General features: G+C 56.0%; 11 protein-coding genes across 11 annotated transcripts; 8 read left to right on the plus strand and 3 right to left on the minus strand.

Annotated features, from left to right (window-relative positions):
* Positions 1 to 1289: 1289 nt before the first annotated feature.
* SODALDRAFT_330673 (hypothetical protein) lies at positions 1290 to 2255 on the plus strand. Its single transcript, XM_028611261.1, has 2 exons — positions 1290 to 1683; positions 1767 to 2255. Exons 1-2 carry the CDS (start codon positions 1344 to 1346, stop codon positions 1811 to 1813), a joined length of 387 nt encoding a protein of 128 aa, XP_028468758.1. The 5' UTR covers positions 1290 to 1343; the 3' UTR covers positions 1814 to 2255.
* SODALDRAFT_108484 (hypothetical protein) lies at positions 1924 to 3044 on the plus strand. The gene has a single exon (XM_028606525.1). The coding sequence runs from the start codon at positions 2034 to 2036 to the stop codon at positions 2730 to 2732; it is 699 nt and encodes a 232-aa protein (XP_028468759.1). The 5' UTR covers positions 1924 to 2033; the 3' UTR covers positions 2733 to 3044.
* On the plus strand, positions 2867 to 3281 carry SODALDRAFT_356976 (hypothetical protein; the record flags this gene model as incomplete). The annotated part of the gene is made up of 4 exons (XM_028613956.1): positions 2867 to 2871; positions 2947 to 3048; positions 3119 to 3137; positions 3231 to 3281. The coding sequence occupies 4 exons, from the start codon at positions 2867 to 2869 to the stop codon at positions 3279 to 3281; spliced, it is 177 nt and encodes a 58-aa protein (XP_028468760.1).
* Positions 3159 to 4875, minus strand: SODALDRAFT_330675 (phospholipase/Carboxylesterase). The gene is made up of 4 exons (XM_028611262.1): positions 4312 to 4875; positions 4161 to 4196; positions 3567 to 3970; positions 3159 to 3445 (listed from the first exon to the last, which is right to left on the minus strand). Exons 1-4 carry the CDS (start codon positions 4507 to 4509, stop codon positions 3358 to 3360), a joined length of 726 nt encoding a protein of 241 aa, XP_028468761.1. The 5' UTR covers positions 4510 to 4875; the 3' UTR covers positions 3159 to 3357.
* Positions 4876 to 5498: 623 nt separating this feature from the next.
* Positions 5499 to 7648, plus strand: SODALDRAFT_330676 (hypothetical protein). Its single transcript, XM_028611263.1, has one exon. It carries the CDS (start codon positions 5834 to 5836, stop codon positions 7430 to 7432), a length of 1599 nt encoding a protein of 532 aa, XP_028468762.1. The 5' UTR covers positions 5499 to 5833; the 3' UTR covers positions 7433 to 7648.
* Positions 7649 to 7871: 223 nt separating this feature from the next.
* On the minus strand, positions 7872 to 9306 carry SODALDRAFT_322203 (hypothetical protein; the record flags this gene model as incomplete). Its single annotated transcript, XM_028609693.1, has 2 exons — positions 7872 to 9129; positions 9215 to 9306. The coding sequence occupies 2 exons, from the start codon at positions 9304 to 9306 to the stop codon at positions 7872 to 7874; spliced, it is 1350 nt and encodes a 449-aa protein (XP_028468763.1).
* Positions 9307 to 10118: 812 nt separating this feature from the next.
* On the plus strand, positions 10119 to 11255 carry SODALDRAFT_322204 (hypothetical protein; the record flags this gene model as incomplete). Its single annotated transcript, XM_028609694.1, has 5 exons — positions 10119 to 10172; positions 10290 to 10392; positions 10485 to 10591; positions 10656 to 11110; positions 11240 to 11255. 5 exons carry the CDS (start codon positions 10119 to 10121, stop codon positions 11253 to 11255), a joined length of 735 nt encoding a protein of 244 aa, XP_028468764.1.
* SODALDRAFT_108610 (hypothetical protein) lies at positions 11230 to 12101 on the plus strand. The gene has a single exon (XM_028606526.1). The coding sequence runs from the start codon at positions 11372 to 11374 to the stop codon at positions 11882 to 11884; it is 513 nt and encodes a 170-aa protein (XP_028468765.1). The 5' UTR covers positions 11230 to 11371; the 3' UTR covers positions 11885 to 12101.
* A 496-nt stretch (positions 12102 to 12597) lies between these two features.
* SODALDRAFT_108612 (hypothetical protein) lies at positions 12598 to 13153 on the minus strand. Its single transcript, XM_028606527.1, has one exon. It carries the CDS (start codon positions 12921 to 12923, stop codon positions 12636 to 12638), a length of 288 nt encoding a protein of 95 aa, XP_028468766.1. The 5' UTR covers positions 12924 to 13153; the 3' UTR covers positions 12598 to 12635.
* A 34-nt stretch (positions 13154 to 13187) lies between these two features.
* Positions 13188 to 14290, plus strand: SODALDRAFT_108660 (hypothetical protein). Its single transcript, XM_028606529.1, has one exon. The coding sequence runs from the start codon at positions 13384 to 13386 to the stop codon at positions 14011 to 14013; it is 630 nt and encodes a 209-aa protein (XP_028468767.1). The 5' UTR covers positions 13188 to 13383; the 3' UTR covers positions 14014 to 14290.
* Positions 14189 to 14778, plus strand: SODALDRAFT_108614 (hypothetical protein). The gene is made up of 2 exons (XM_028606528.1): positions 14189 to 14213; positions 14306 to 14778. Exon 2 carries the CDS (start codon positions 14456 to 14458, stop codon positions 14735 to 14737), a length of 282 nt encoding a protein of 93 aa, XP_028468768.1. The 5' UTR covers positions 14189 to 14213; positions 14306 to 14455; the 3' UTR covers positions 14738 to 14778.
* The last annotated feature ends 101 nt before the right edge of the window (positions 14779 to 14879 follow it).

A 14879-nucleotide genomic window follows, 5' to 3' on the forward strand; every position in this document is an offset into this window, starting at 1 on the left:
CTCTTCCGTGATCCTCATCTATTGCAAATCCTCTTCTTTTCCCGCCATCATTCAACACTGTATTGTCTGCCCCCCCCCCCCTTGGGCTAGACAGATAACACGCTATCCATCCATCTGCTATTTGGACTTTGCTTAGTTGCCGATACTTAAACCGCCTCAGAGTGAAGCCTCGATATCTTCTTCGGGGGCCGTTTATAGCTTCACTTAGCCAACTATCTCTCTTCCTTCCCACCCTGCTTCAACCGTCATACTATCTTCGTCTCTTCGTCTTCTAATACCGGTCACCCACGCTTTCTGCCTGGTCGATCATGCTACGACGCAGACAGGCTATACGCAGGTCTAGTCTTCGCCGGACGAGGTCAAACGCCTCTTCTCGTCCTTCTTCTCGCTCAGCCGGCTCGCCGTTCGAAGATATTGACCGTGCTATCGATCGGCGGAACGCTTTGATCGCTGCAAATCGATGTTACCATCCCGAACCCGACCGTCGCAGCACTGAAATGGAGCCGCCGTCGTGGGACACTTTTAGTTCCTCAAGCAAGGACACCGTCATCTACCACCCCATCGAGGAACATCCCTCTAACTCTGGATTAAGTCGCCAGCAGAGCATCCGCTTCGTCAACAACAACCCCGGTCCCAGGCGGTTGGCCAGTGGTCGTGCTGCTGAGCGTTTCTCCTTTGACCGTAGCAGTCTTCATCGGCGCAATATATTGAGAAATACCGAGAATCGACCGTCCAGTCGTGCTTCCAGCCGGGAGTCCTTTGCAGCTCGTCGTCCGACCGTCTCCAGCTACACTGCGGAGTACCTGAACGACTTGGCCGGGCCCGAGGCCGGAGAGTCTACCCATCAGTACCCATCGACTTCGGGCTACAGCTTCGCCGGCGAGGACTCCGACCGGCAGCCTAATCAACCCACTCCACGGGTCCCTGTCCGGTTCTCCTTCGAGCACTGTAAAGAAAACATGGCCCCCACCGTCACGTCAGAAAATCACCAGGCTCTCAGGGCGCCCAAGTCCATGAGCTTTCTTAAACCACGTCTGAGCCAAAGCGGCCCTTCGAATGCTGGCGGACATCGGGCGAGCAATGACTTAGCCATACACATAGCCAAAGAGAGGCTCCGTGAGCAAGTTCAAGAGCAGGGGAAACTGAGCTCCCGACACTCCATGATTTCGCGAAGTTTGAGAAAGGGAAGGGACACTTCCATGGGGTTGAGAAGGTCTCTTCGACATACCAGTAATGTCAGTACCGGTATCCCATTGGACCTCGCCTCCCCTGACGCAGTGGCTGCACCACCCCGGGAAGACGGCTTCCGGAAGAAAGCCCGCAAAGTTTCCAGCAGACTTAAGATGAAGCTGAAAAGCCTGTTCCGTCGTGGAAAGAGCGAAGAAGAGGTTGACACTGTGGCTGAGGAGCCTCGAAACAACGAGCGACCCCCCGCTCCGGGCAACGAATTCGGCACGGATGAGGAGCCCGAAGAGGACTATCCGCGCATGGAGGCATCAAGGCGAGAAGTGTACACCATCGGCCAAGTGCCAGCTCGGGTGCCTTCTATTCATAGCGCCGACTGCATCCGGGCTGTTCAATCACGTCAGGGGAGCATCGTGAGCATCGGCAGCGAGAGCCTACAGCCCTCCGAAGAGAAATCCCGCGTGTCGAGCTGGGCTAGCTCAGGGGTGTCGGTCGGCACTAGCGACAGAACCTGTCAGCGCTTATCCGTCATCACAGAGAGTGCCCCGCGGACCGGGTCGGTGTATTCGGAAAGCGTGTACTCCGAGGACAAACCCGTCTCAGTTCATGCCGACGAACCGAGGGGTAGCGCCGTTAGAAACCCAATCACATATAGTCCGGCAACCATCACTAGTCCTCTTGCCTTCTCAGATAGAGCTTCTAATGATGCAGTTTCTCGACCTGGGCCAGATCAAGCTGCTTTTGCGGACCGAATCGCATCAGAGGGGAGCTCGGTGGAATAGAAGGCCCACCTTGCCTCTCGGGTGTCGAAGAAGGGAGACTCTAAAACGACAGAGATTCAATATGACATGTCTAGTTTGTTCAACCCCCTGGGCCACGTGCGGGAGCATGCCCAAATTGAGGAGGACGACACCACGTTCCCGGAAACATCATTCAACTCATCCATGGCGCCACGACAGCAGATGAGAGCTCCTGCCTCTCCGGAATCACGATGGCCGTCCGTCAAGACCAGGGAATCACCACGGATCATAGGTAAACGCGTGCGAGGGATGAGCGTACCGGCTAGAAACTCGTCACGACCGGGGCCCTCCGAGGCTGGGTTTCCGCTGTCGCCTGAAGGCATGCAGCCGAACCACAAACGTGCCGGCGGCCTGGATGCCACGTCGGCTTTGATGCCCGGTTCGGAGGAGAATAGAGCGCCTTATGCGTCAACCCGGAGTGCATCCCCTATCAAGCTCATTCGACGGGACAGGACCCGAGACGTGGTGGGAGACGCGGCAGCCTCTGCTCGGACCACTCCTGTTGGTAAACACGTCTACGCTACTGGGTTGGGGTCTCCTGTCGCGCGGGGTAAACAGGCTGCAGCATGGCCCCGTCTATCTCTATGGACGACGGAGGAAGACTCGCACGAGTCGAAGACGCCAAAGGGCCTTGGATCGGCCGCCAGCAAGGCGAAGAACTCGGGTGGCCAGCGGATGGTGGATTTGTTCTTAAGCAACCGACGGAAGCAGATTGAGGGCTGCGACGAGGTGGAAGCATTTGTTTAAGCAGGTACGAACCATCAACTCGAAACGTAATACGTAACGTTGGATGCTGGGTGGTTTGTTGGAGAGCCGCAGTTGACTATTCTTTCTTTCTTTCTTTCTTTTTTTTTTTTTTGCGTTGGCGACCTGGGGCCAAAATGGAGTTGGTTTAACACGATGAAGCAGGATAGGTATAACCCACTGTAATAATATGTCTATCTGACGGGGAACGCGTTAGTTGGAAGTTGAAGAAGACAGACGAATACCAATATCATTCATTATATGCCACCAACGGGCACAACATCAGCGGTCTTTTATCCCAAGGATGTGGCATCGCAACGTGCGGGAGTTTAGAGCCCCGATATGAAGCTGGATTGGAATTCGATAGCTTGTGGAACTGTTTCTGGTAGGAAGGTTACCGGAACAGGAGTTCGTAGGGCGATTGGGGGGGGGGGGGGGGTTCTTTTCTTTTTTTTCGTCTTCTTTTTGACTAGCTTGAGAATGATAGTTGAGAATCTTTAGATGTGGCAGAAAGAGTCTAATGAGGTCCAACACGCCCATGTCGGTACATGACAGTTGCCTTATGCATGTGAGAAACAAGGTGCAATGCCTCGTAAATCAGCTCACGCAAAGCCCAGGCAGGTCAGTTTTACTGGGAACCCTGCTTAGGAAGCCTCCTGGTGAGCCAGGCCTCGATGTCGTCGAGCTCTTCCAAGGCAGCAGAATGAGGGAGGCCCCTATTGTAAGAAACATCCAATATTAGTGCACCTTTTCTTGTCTGGCATGGTCATCGTCCTCGAAACCCACACCCTCCTTCACAGTCTGCCTCATGAAATTTTTTGAATGGAGAAGACTCACGGGTAAAGTTTCAGCTCGACATCGTAGCCCAACCCCTTAAGCATGTCGGCGCTCATGCGGCCCAGCTCCATGGGCACGACGGGGTCGGCGGTGCCGTGGGCCATGAGGACGGGAGTGCGGGCGTTGGCATCCTTGCCGGGCAGCTTGATCTCGTCGGCGAAGCGGCCGCTGAGGACGAGCCAGCAGCTGAGGCCGAGGACGCCGGCGAGGCGGTGCGGGGAGGTGAGGCCGGCGAAGAGGGACATGGCGCCGCCCTGGCTGAAGCCGCCGAGGATGATGCGGTCGGAGGGGATGCCGGCGTCGATCTCGGCCTGGATGAGCTCGTGGAAGTACTGGGCCGACTGGCGCACGCCGGGCTCGTCTTCGTTGGCGCGGATGGCTTCGACGGTGCCGTCTAGGGCTTTCTGCGCGGGTTTCAGCGGCGCGTGGTTCTCGGGTTTGGTCCTCGAGATCTAAGACGGAGAAGACGGGGGGAGAAGGATGAGACGGTGGTCTTTTGGGGGGGCGTGTTGGGGGGAATACACAGGATGAGGTCCAGGAGAAGAGTTGGTGACCCTAGGTGGAGATTTGGGGGGGGGATGATGGGATGCTTACAATGTCAAACCAGCCGGGCATGACGGCGCCCCAGTTCTACCCAGGAGTTAGCTTAAACGGCCATGTCCTCTCATACTGCGTAGACAACACGGACAACAGAGGGTAGAACAGTGGAGAAGGGGAGGGCAAGACTCAAGACGTATAGACATACCGCAGTAATGGGAATAGTGGGGGCATGGGGAAGGATGAATTTGACCTCATCGAGGCGCTGACGGCGTCTCCAGTTCTCGACGGCGCTGGCCCAGCCATGACCTGTGTCACCGAGGCCATGGGCGAAAATGACGGTAGCCGTGTGCCGACCAGCGGCGGGGAAGACTAGAGGATTGGATTTGCGGTAGATGGAGGCCATGGCGGATGAATCGTGCTGGTTGAGCTCAGGGTCGAGGTCGGCTTCAGTACCGGGTTTGGGGTTGTCTGATACGGTATCGAGTCCACTTTGATGAGATCCCAGAAGCGGAGATATGTGCCGTGTGAGATAGAAGTAACTCCCCAGAAAGAGGATGGAGAGGAGACACAAGGGGCTGCCTAGCTTCAGCCGGGAATTCAATGTCAAGTAAGTAAGTGCATGGGTAGAATGAATGGAGAGGCAAGCAATCGATCGACTGGGATCTTTATTATGACGAGTAAAGGGAATAGAGGATTAGGGGACGTTGAGTGAAGGGATCAGGGAATGAATACCTTGTTTAGTTAGCTCTAATTTGAGATTTGTCTGAATGTCTATGGTCTGGGTTAAAGGGTTAACAAAGGATTAGAAGCCATGGGTAGAGGGGGGGAATTTCTCTGCTGGCTTGACCGAGTTCGCTGGCTTCACCGGCTTCACCCGCTTTACCGGGGGCGAAGATTATATAAGACTGAAATATGGTACCTTATGGCTAAATCACTCCCACCGTAGGACGTACCGTGTTGGCCTATCGCGATCTTTACTCCGGAGACGCAGCCGTAGCCCACGAATTTCTTAAGACGAGATGGACAAGTAGTGGTTGCCTTGGGATTATTCTCTCATTCTGCGTCTCTTCAACGCAGTTATCTATCCGTTACACCGTGTGGAATGGAATGTTAGGTACCTACTTTAGAAGCCTCTCTCTCTCCCAATGCTACCTCGAGATGTTTACAGGTACCTCGGCATGGATTCTTGGTTGGACGGACTGCACTTGGACCCGCCGTTAATTATACTCCGTAAGGCAAGGTACCTTATTTAGGGTAGGAGACAAATGTACTGTTACATGTCTCCCATTGGCGCCACTTGCAGGGTCTGATGACTTTGCTGAGCTTCTGCATCATCGTACCTAAAAGGTACGGATACTTTCGTAACACCTTACTTCGTACCTAGGTATGAACCTCTCGGCCACGTCCTACGAGGCAACAATTCCGCAACACGCCGCAACACGAAACGAAAACCGTTGCTACCTTTACCGTTAAAACATTTGCCTATTTATCAATCATGATGTTCGAATCTTGGCCGATGAGCTTTGCATATTCCTAGACTTACGCGCAGTCAAGATTACTTGTCAACTCTGCCTCAGCCGATCCGCGTCACGGGAACAATAAGATAATAAAAGGAGAAAAAAAAGGAGAAGAAAAAAAAAGGAAAAGATATACACCAATCTTTCACGGTCCATCTAACCACAAACGCATCTCTCGAACATCGTTATCGTTATTTTACGTCGCCCGCCATGGTCGACGCGGTGCAACCTCGTGATGCTTCCCCGAGCCCCTCACAACTTCCTCCCGTGCCGGGCTCGCCAACCTATTCCTTCGCGTCTACTGCGAACCGCCTATCAACCTACAACCTCCCTCTACCACCACCCCCGCGGCCGGCCCATGCTATCCTCTCCAAGACCGATCTAGAAGCTTCGCAGACGGCATACGCCGACCTGTTAGCCACTGCAAAGTCCTACCGTCTCGCCCTCGCCGCCCTTTCCGCCGCCTCCTCTGCCTTCGGCTCGGCCCTCGAGGCCTGCGCCCGCCTCAAGGAAGCCCGCGCCGAACCGATCGGCCCCTCCCCCAACGCCGCCTCCCTCGTCGGTTCTTTCCACGCCTCCGCCGCCCCTTGCTCGGCCGACCCTCTGCTCTCGGCTTCAGGCGTCCACCACCTCGTGGCCAACCACCACCACATTCTCTCCGAGACAGTCTACCGCAGCTTCGAGGTGCCCCTGCTCGACGAGCTCGACAAGTGGCGCCGGGCCATGGAGGACGAGGACGAGAGCTACGTCAAGACCGTCCGCGACAAGAGCCGCGAGATCCGCCGCCTCGAGAAGGAAGGCCTCAAGCTGCACCGCCAGCGCCGCCGCGACGTCGGCCGCTTCCGCGCCCACCTCGTCGACCTCACCACCAAGCTCGACGGCCTGACCGCCCTCCACGGCGACCACGCCCGCACCCTCCTCCGCGAGTCCCAGGAGACCAGCGCCAAGATCGTCGACGCCACCTGCAGCCTCGTCCGCGCCGAGGTCGACATCTTCGAGTCCCTCGCCCGGAAAGGCTGGACCGGCGGCGGGCTGGACGACTTGCTCGAGCGGGGGCAGGACCTCTTCGCCACCACCGACTTGCCCGACGACTATGTCAGTGCGGCGGCCGGCGGGGTGGCCTCGAACGGGTCGTCGTCCAAGCTGTTCAGCATCCTGCCGCCGCGGAGTATACTCGCCGATGCCGGGTCGGATGCGTCCCGCCCGCTTGGGCACACGAGGAGCGATAGCTTGCTGGTGGACGACGCGGAGCGGTACCAGAGTCTCGTGGGCGCCGCGGTGGCGTCCGGGCCGTCACCCGGAGGAGATGCCGAAGACGCGGAGACGAGGAGCGTGTCTTCGGACTCTGGTCGTAAGAACAGACCCAGGGGAGCGAGGCCGTTTAGTCCGCAACCTATCCGGCGGAACCCCACGGATGTGCCGTTTAACGATACCCTTGGCGAGCCTGCAGTCACACCAGATGCAGCGGCAGACCAGGAGATCAAGGCAGATGATGAAGACGAGGGTGGGGAAGGAGAGGAGAGGGAGGAGCCAACCAACGCGGTGCAAGTATTAGGGGATGCAGGAGAGTTGAAGATGAAACAAAACGGCGACGGGCGGGAGGAAGACGATCTAGAACACCAGCCATGGAGAAACGAAGGCAAGGGTCAGTTGAGAGACAGTGATACAAATGAGGAGGACGAGCCTGCTAGGGAGAATGTAACAAGAGGGAACGCGAGTGGTGAAGCCCTCCAACAAGCGAAGCAAGGGAACGATGAGGAGAGAGGGCGGTCGAGGGAACGAGATCTGTCTGAAGACGGTCCAGCTTGATAATTTTAGTGTTAACATGTGGGGTGGTAGAGGTAGCGTGACTACCTATGCTTTTGGTTATGCGTTGTTTATTAGGTAGCTTTATACCCCTTTGCCTATCTATTTAGAGGCATTCCATGGCATGGGTAAGGTATCGTACGGAAGGGTTAGAGACTATCCCCCAATTGAAGGGATAAGCAGACGGGGCGTTAATACAGATTGATGTTTCCCCCTACAGTGTTCCCGTTGAATAAAACGCCCGCTCCGAACCCAAATGAAGTCCCTATGCAATACTGAGCCCACCCCAGCGGATTGTTACTACCGGGTAATTCAACAGCCCGAATGGAGGTTGCTATGTTCGAGAGGCATACGCTATAGACTCGGTCTGACATCAACAAGGACGATCGATGGCTTCCCGTTCGTCGAGCCAAGAAAAAAAAAATTGAAGCATTCCCCCTCTTTAGTCGTCGGTATCGGCGGCATTCACAATCTCCCCCTTGAACAGACGAAAGGTCACGTCCAACCACCATATGAACTTCCAGTACGGGCTCGCCTTGTCGTAATCGAACTCGCCGTTCTCCTTGCGCGGCACCTCGTTGCCGATCATGGCGCCGAAGCCGCCGATGAACCACATGAGAATCGGCACCGCCGCGAGAAGCCTCGCCGTGAAGCTCTGGGAGGGCAGGTGTGCCTCGTCGGCCGAGCGGAGCGTCGCGCGGCGGGCCGTCGGGATCTTGCGACAAAAGGCAGGGTCGCCTTGCTGCGGTGGCTGGGTATGGCCGTCGGCGCCAGAGGCAGAGACAGAGCCGTTGGGCAGAGAGCGGGCGTCTGTGATGGTGGCCGAGGAGACGGTGTTGGTCTGGGAAAGGGTGGCGGTGTCGAGGGTCTGTGAGGAAGCGTGCGAGCCTGGAGGGGTATCGTCGCCGAAAGAACGCTGGCTTTGCAAGGTGCTACTTGTCGGGAACGGAATACCTCGACGGCGGCGTGAGGTGCCGAAACCAATGCCGTTATTGGCGTTGTTGTCGTCGAGACCGACGGAGCCTAGGGTGTCGGTGTCGAAGATGGGCTCATCTTGGGCAGGCGGGTAGCCGCGGTAGGGCTCAGCGTATACAAGACAGCCGAGGATGGACTGAGGACTCGCGTACATGGCCGTCTCGGCTGCCTCGGCGCTCTCAAAGGTGACCTTGACCCAATGCTCCCCACCGTCGGCACGGTTGACCTTCACCTTCTCCTCGGGCGTTAGGGCACGGCGGCGCGTGTAGGCAGGATCACGCAGGTCGCCCTTGTAGCGGCGCTGGTCGGGGGGAGGCTCCCGCGGGTAGTCTTCGCAGATCCGACCGGCGAGGTTTTCGTAGTGGTTGACGGCGGCATACTGCTGAGCCGAGGCCCGGTAGCCACGGAGGATGACTTCTGTGGGTTCGGACTTGAGGAGGCGCTGGGAGTTGGCCGTCGGGGCGGCTTCATCTTGCTGTTGCTGGCTGAGGAGGTTATTTCCGCTTGCCTTGCGCTGCAGAGACGAGGATGAGTTGTTGGTGGATTGGGAGGTGGCCTTGTTGGCGACCCAGTCACTGAAGATCTTGTCTGCTGCTGCTAGGGTCGGGTTCTCACGGCGTGCTGGCGTTCCGGTTCGCGAACGAGAGCGGCGGGTGGATTTTCCAAACGATCCCGTCTCTGTTACGCCTCGTCGGGCGCGAATGCTGCCCGAATGGCCTTCTTGACTGAGAACAAGATCTGAATTAGCCATGCATCACGAATAATGGAGGAAGAAGAACGGTAAAAAGGTAACGGGGAGGGGCGCCGTACTGTGGAAAAACCATTGCGTATGGTCTCCTAACGCCGTCGTCGCCTATGTAGAGCTCATCGTCTGGAACATTATGCAGAATGAGTGGTGCCATGGTGGGTGGTGGAAGCCCGAAGCAACAGCAAGGCAAGCGAATCAGCTGCTTGGGTCGGGATGCTGCAGGTTTGCCAATGAAGGGGATAGAGCGTTGTCGAAGTGTTTTTCTTTGTTATGCAGTCTAAGGCTGTCGCATCGTGTTGTCCCTTAGTATATCGTGTCGTGTCAAAATTGGTGGGAATTAGTAGGGTAGAAGAGAGAAGTCTTGTTTGGGAGAAAAAAAAAAAAAGAAGAAAAAAAGGGAAAAAGAAAAAGTCAAGTTCGACTCGCGCGACATGCGACCCAGATACTCACGATGAAACTTTTGGTGATGGGCTTCCCCAGCAACCAAGAGAGGCGACAGCTGGTCTGTGCATAGCAGCGACAGATCCCGGCGGAAGTACATGTGTCACGTGATATCGCATCGCGTTCGAAAGGAGCTTTGATCGCGTCGAACTTTCCCGTTTTTTTGGTCCTAAGGTCCCTTCAACAAACGTCGCCAACGCCAAACTTCCTCTACCTAGGTACGTACAACCCACATACCTTCCCACATCACCACGTCCATCTGTACCGTTTACTGCAGTGCGTAGGTATATATTTCGTATTCACGGCTCTCTTTTTAGTCCATTTTCTCCACTGTCACACATCGGTTTCCCATCCTTCGAGCTATCGTCACCATTCGAGGTAGCATGTCTTCTCGCTCGGTATCGCGTGAGCGGCATCGCTCCCGCACGAGATCCCCCACGCCTGCATCCGACTACTCTGACCGTGACCGTCGGCGTCGCGATTCACTGTCACCATCCCGCTCCCCGACCCCTCCACACCGTCGAAATGGCCGTCGCAGAAGCTATTCTCGTAGCCCCAGCCCACGCTCCGACAGCAGAGGTCGCAGTCTGACCCCTCCTCCTGCGCGAAGCACCAAGGTCAGTCATCCGGGATGGGCAGGCACAGGCACAAGCATCACCAACGTCTCTGTTGCGAACTAACCGATGTGCCGTGCAGATTGTTGTGGAGAGGTTGACCAAGAACATAAACGAAGATCATCTCTACGAAATATTCGGCCAATTTGGTCCAGTGAAGGACCTAGACCTTCCCATTAGCCGACGTGAGTGGCCGAAGGAGCTCTTCTGTCATGCTTCATTTCTTCTCCCTACCCATACTGGCCGGTGCTGACGATTACATCCCCTGCCACACAAGTCGGCGTCAATAGGGGCACAGCCTATATTCTCTACGATCATGAGGCCGATGCTGAGGACGCCATCGCTCACATGCACGAGGCACAGGTTGATGGCGCCATTATCAATGTATCGATCGTCTTGCCCCGTCGCAAAATGTCACCTCCGCCACCCATAGCTCGACGCGGCGCAGGCATTGACCCACGGGTTCCACATCCAAATCCAAGAGGACCTGGAAGAATGGGTGGCCCCCGTGGAGGAGGTGGCGGTCCTAGTGCCCCCCCCAGTCGATACGGCCCTCGCTCAGACACGTATCGCCCCCGATCAGCCTCTCGCTCACCTTCGCCGTCGCGCTCCCTCTCCCGCTCACGTTCCCCCCCCGCTGCGCCGCCCTCAAGAGGCGGCGGTAGCCGTTACCGGAGTCGTTCTCGCTCTTACTCACGTTCAAGATCTAGAACTCCGCCTCCGCGACGTGGAAGAGGGGGCCGCGGCAGCCGCGGCAGCCGCCGCTCGGGGGGTGGCCCTGATCGCCGGCGTAGGAGTCCTAGCCGAAGCAGCTATGATAGTTATGACGACAGATCTAGGGACTCGAGCCGAGGTCGCCGCCGTCGAAATTACGACTGAGAAGTCAAGGCGGATCGGACAACTGTATTGCAAAAAGAAGAAAAGACGATGGGGGGATTTTCTTTGGGCAGCGTAACGGTATCCAAACCCAACCGCGGGATGGTACAAATGTTGAGATTTCCATGTAAGGTGCGCGCTACTTTGTATCACCAGGCGACTAATTTTGTAGGTCCTGGAAACGTCGAGCGAGATCTACGCACATCCTCCTGAGGCCAAAACTATACATAATTCGATGGAAGAGGTACGTAGGCTTGCAGCTATCTCGCTGGCGAGCGTCGGAACACTATGACGAATAAACAAAGAGATCATCTGCGCTCTCGTCTACTGCCGGGTTTCGCTTCAAGGTGCCCGGTCTCACCCCATCCTCTCAACTCTGCGTGCTCGTTTCATGATAGGAGGTGTTGCAGCTTATTCTTTTTCTACCCCTACATCGCATCGCCGCCGCCTTGCTTCGTCTACCTTAAGGCACCGAAAATGATTCTACCGATATTCTGTACGATCCAAGCGGCGTTGTGGTCTTTTGGGGAAACATTGTATCGCTCGCCATCTTCATCTTGGAGTCGGTCGTTCTATTTCCAAGAATTCTATCGGCCCTTCGCGTTTTTCCTTCACTTTCCCTCTGACAGGGATTCGTTCTCAGGAGTCGACCTGTCATTCACAAAGGGAGTTCCACGGCTATTGCTGGCGCCCGCTTCTGGCGCGGCAATGACAAACGCACAAGCGGGCTGGCCCAATTACCGCTCACTGTTGAAGCCATTTTCGGCACAAGCCAAGACACCGAAGTCCCCCCATGATTAGGGCACTGTAAACTACTGCCTTCGACGGCAGCGAAAATACCATTGTCGGCATATGCGGACGTCTTTATCAAAATGAATATTCATCCACATGGGGCACCGACTGGAGCATTGGGCCCAGTCACACGTCAAAACGTTTGAAATGGGGGGAAGTCGCTTTACCGCTCCGGCAGCTCTTTTTCGCCAAAATCCTCCTGCGTGCCAAGAGCCTCTTCCGCCGCTTTATGCGGACGGACTTGTTACGTTTTTCATGTTCCCGATTGCGCTTCCCAGGAAGTATGGAGGTCTAGACGATAAGATATCCACATCTTGTTATTGGATACGAGGCTCGTCTTGTCTCGCCGGAGAACAAATAGCACAGAGCGCTCCCTACGTTGTACCCCTCTTGATCGCGCTCGCGCTCCGCTCCGTGGGGGCGAAGGAATATGGTGCGTATCGATGGATCCAGTCGAACTGGCGCAGGTTACCGAACTTGCTGTTTCGACCCCGGTTTCCAGTTTCTTCCCATATCGCCTCTGGTGGGGTGCTGGCTTCGCCTCGGTAGAATTGCGCGCTCCTAGGCGAACAGCCGGGATGCAAGTGATGCAGTTGAAGGCTGTTTACGCAGCGATCGGGTCCTTGGCAACATCTGTCCAAAGACCCCTCGGGTCAGTTGACCCAATTCGATGGGCACCTTAATCGACGGCAAACCCCATGTCAACGCTATGCTTGGTGTTGCCCCCGAAGGATAGACCACTGCGATGCTTAGGCTATACTTAGCATTTTCCGGGACTTTTGACGGCGGGACAATCCCTCCCAAGGACCGCCTCTGATGTCCAGTTGCCATTTATATCTCTTCTCGATCCTCGTCTACCATCGCGGCTATCGCTAAGCGCGGTATCCGCATCGTGGGGAATATGCGGCGTGGGACGGCAGGAACAGACGCGGCGTCGTGCCGCAAGCGAATGAGGGTTGGAGGCCGAGGCTTCACTGGCAACGCAGACGGATCCTGCCAACCCGCGTCGAACCGAGACCATACCCTCTTTTCTACCCTGGCTAACCATCAAAATACCAGGGTCGAGACTTGGAGAAGCACATAATATGCAGAGATGGTACGCCGGGCCCTGGAAATCCTCCTGCCATGACTGCGCTCCTGATGGTTGATTCTTGCTATGGAAGTTCGCATGTGCCACCGGCGTGCCCTACGCTCCCAGGGCCATGCTATGGTGCAGACATAACATGACCAAATCAGGCCGACCGAGGGCTTCTACCATGGCAAACGCAGCCTCTCCTAGTCTCTACTCTAGCGGCCGGGTACGTCACTTCCTTGGCTGTGCCGTAGTCTATCGGCTTCTTCAGCTCTCCTCTGCTGCCGTCGCTCCTCTGCCGTTGGGGTCGGCCCCAATATGACGAGAGGTGACTTCTTTGGCAAAGCTGTCTCTATCAGGATCACGGGGACGGTCAGGTCCTAGGGCAGTGGCTTCTTGTCCAGTGACCAGGGACCAGTGTGGCCAGCTGTGTGGGATGCGGCGTTCAGAACAGAAAGTCCAAGGAGACCGGAGTGGCTTGGTCGTTCCACCATTCGTGCTCCCGAGCAGTCTGGGCATCGCAAACATATATTTGAACCACTGGTCCTTTCCTTTTCTTCCTCTCGGCTCAGTAGCTCTGCCCTGGTCATCGTGCTTAGTTCATAATTCCCCTTCAAGGACTCTACTCTCATGCCACGGGATGGATGCTATGACATACGACAGAGCATGGAACCACTGCCTTTGCGTCCTGTTTCCCATATCTGCCGACCCTACGCGACTCGCCCCTTGCCCGTTTTGCACAGCTTCAATGCCCCCACTGGGGCCTGGTGTCTGCTCTGCCACCGAAGTTGGCCTGGTCACTTTGTGCGACCAGCCACCCGAGCTCGACCATACTTCCGGGCCGGATCACTTCTCTAACGGGCCTGGCTGCATGTCGGATTACGGCCTCGGCCGAATCAACGAGGTCCCCCAGCCCAGACCACCACCAACTCCGCCTCCTCACCCGCGCCCAGGCCCCAGGCCACCCCCTCCCCCGGATGTTCCCAGTCCGCCGGGCAGTCCAACCTATGCGACCAGGGCCATCTGTTGGACTCGGCCTCCCGGGTCGTTTCACGCCTTCTCTTGATCTCTTCGGCTTGATAGGCGGCGTTCCTGGGCTTTCCTGGGCCCTCCTTTAGGCTGGAGTCACTCGCAGCAACGAACCTGATCTACATAGGGTTACACTGCATCCTGTCACGTCCCCCAACGGTATGTCATGTCTTAGCAAGGAAAGCGGAGGAAAGCGAAGAGAGAAGGAAACTGGAAACCCCTCTTCGTCGCTCCACGGTACGTGCTGTGCCTCATATCTGCAGACCTTGCCTTCCTGATACTATGCACAGTTCTCAACGGGCTAACATGCACTTATCGTACTGGGTTAGGTATCCCGTTCTGCAGACTGGCACTGCGGCTGCAGGTTATCTGGCGATTACACCGACTGTGAAAAGTCTTCGGGAACAGCTCTGAGCCTGCCGCTCGTTGCCGATACCGGGGATTTTCGAAAAGGGTGCATTACGTCGGGAATTGTCAACATGATCCTGCTTCCTCGTTTTCACATTGCCGCGGGGGGTTCTTTGCGTGACAGCCGGTGTGTCTTGGGATTCGCTGCGAGACATGATGCTAGGCTTGTTTTCGTTCTTTTTGCCGTTCGTTCATTAGGGGGGAAACCCATGGCCCGCAGCTATTCTTCGACTTTTTCCTCTTCTTTTTTTCTTCTCCTTGGTTTGTTGATTTTCTGCATGTCTTGCTCTGCCTTCCTCGTTTACGACAACTGTCATGTACAGCTCTCCCGAGTCGCCTCCATACTGTCATAGTCAATTGTGAAGAATTTGGATGATAGCATGCGGCAAGAGTTCAGGACTCTGTCACTCATTCTTAAGTGCTATAACAACATTAAATGCATGCTTCTACGTTGGTGAGCCTTCACACTTGGGTAGCTTGAGCACGAGTTCTGGA

The sequence above is a fragment of the Sodiomyces alkalinus genome, assembly GCF_003711515.1.
Source record: "Sodiomyces alkalinus F11 unplaced genomic scaffold SODALscaffold_2, whole genome shotgun sequence".
Classification (NCBI taxonomy): domain Eukaryota; kingdom Fungi; phylum Ascomycota; class Sordariomycetes; order Glomerellales; family Plectosphaerellaceae; genus Sodiomyces; species Sodiomyces alkalinus.

Bases quoted from the DNA above. Each gene is read 5' to 3' on its own strand.
- SODALDRAFT_330673 (XM_028611261.1), top strand. From the start codon at position 1,344: ATGAAGCTGAAAAGCCTGTTCCGTCGTGGAAAGAGCGAAGAAGAGGTT. The intron at 1,684-1,766 runs CTAGCGACAGAA...GAAAGCGTGTAC, and splicing joins CTCAGGGGTGTCGGTCGGCA to TCCGAGGACAAACCCGTCTC.
- SODALDRAFT_108660 (XM_028606529.1), top strand. From the start codon at position 13,384: ATGCGGCGTTCAGAACAGAAAGTCCAAGGAGACCGGAGTGGCTTGGTC.
- SODALDRAFT_108610 (XM_028606526.1), top strand. From the start codon at position 11,372: ATGACGAATAAACAAAGAGATCATCTGCGCTCTCGTCTACTGCCGGGT.
- SODALDRAFT_330676 (XM_028611263.1), top strand. From the start codon at position 5,834: ATGGTCGACGCGGTGCAACCTCGTGATGCTTCCCCGAGCCCCTCACAA.
- SODALDRAFT_108484 (XM_028606525.1), top strand. From the start codon at position 2,034: ATGTCTAGTTTGTTCAACCCCCTGGGCCACGTGCGGGAGCATGCCCAA.
- SODALDRAFT_108612 (XM_028606527.1), bottom strand. From the start codon at position 12,923: ATGGTTAGCCAGGGTAGAAAAGAGGGTATGGTCTCGGTTCGACGCGGG.
- SODALDRAFT_108614 (XM_028606528.1), top strand. From the start codon at position 14,456: ATGATCCTGCTTCCTCGTTTTCACATTGCCGCGGGGGGTTCTTTGCGT.
- SODALDRAFT_330675 (XM_028611262.1), bottom strand. From the start codon at position 4,509: ATGGCCTCCATCTACCGCAAATCCAATCCTCTAGTCTTCCCCGCCGCT. The intron at 3,971-4,160 runs GTAAGCATCCCA...AAACCCGCGCAG, and splicing joins TGCCCGGCTGGTTTGACATT to AAAGCCCTAGACGGCACCGT. The intron at 3,446-3,566 runs GTGAGTCTTCTC...TTCTTACAATAG, and splicing joins GTCGAGCTGAAACTTTACCC to GGGCCTCCCTCATTCTGCTG.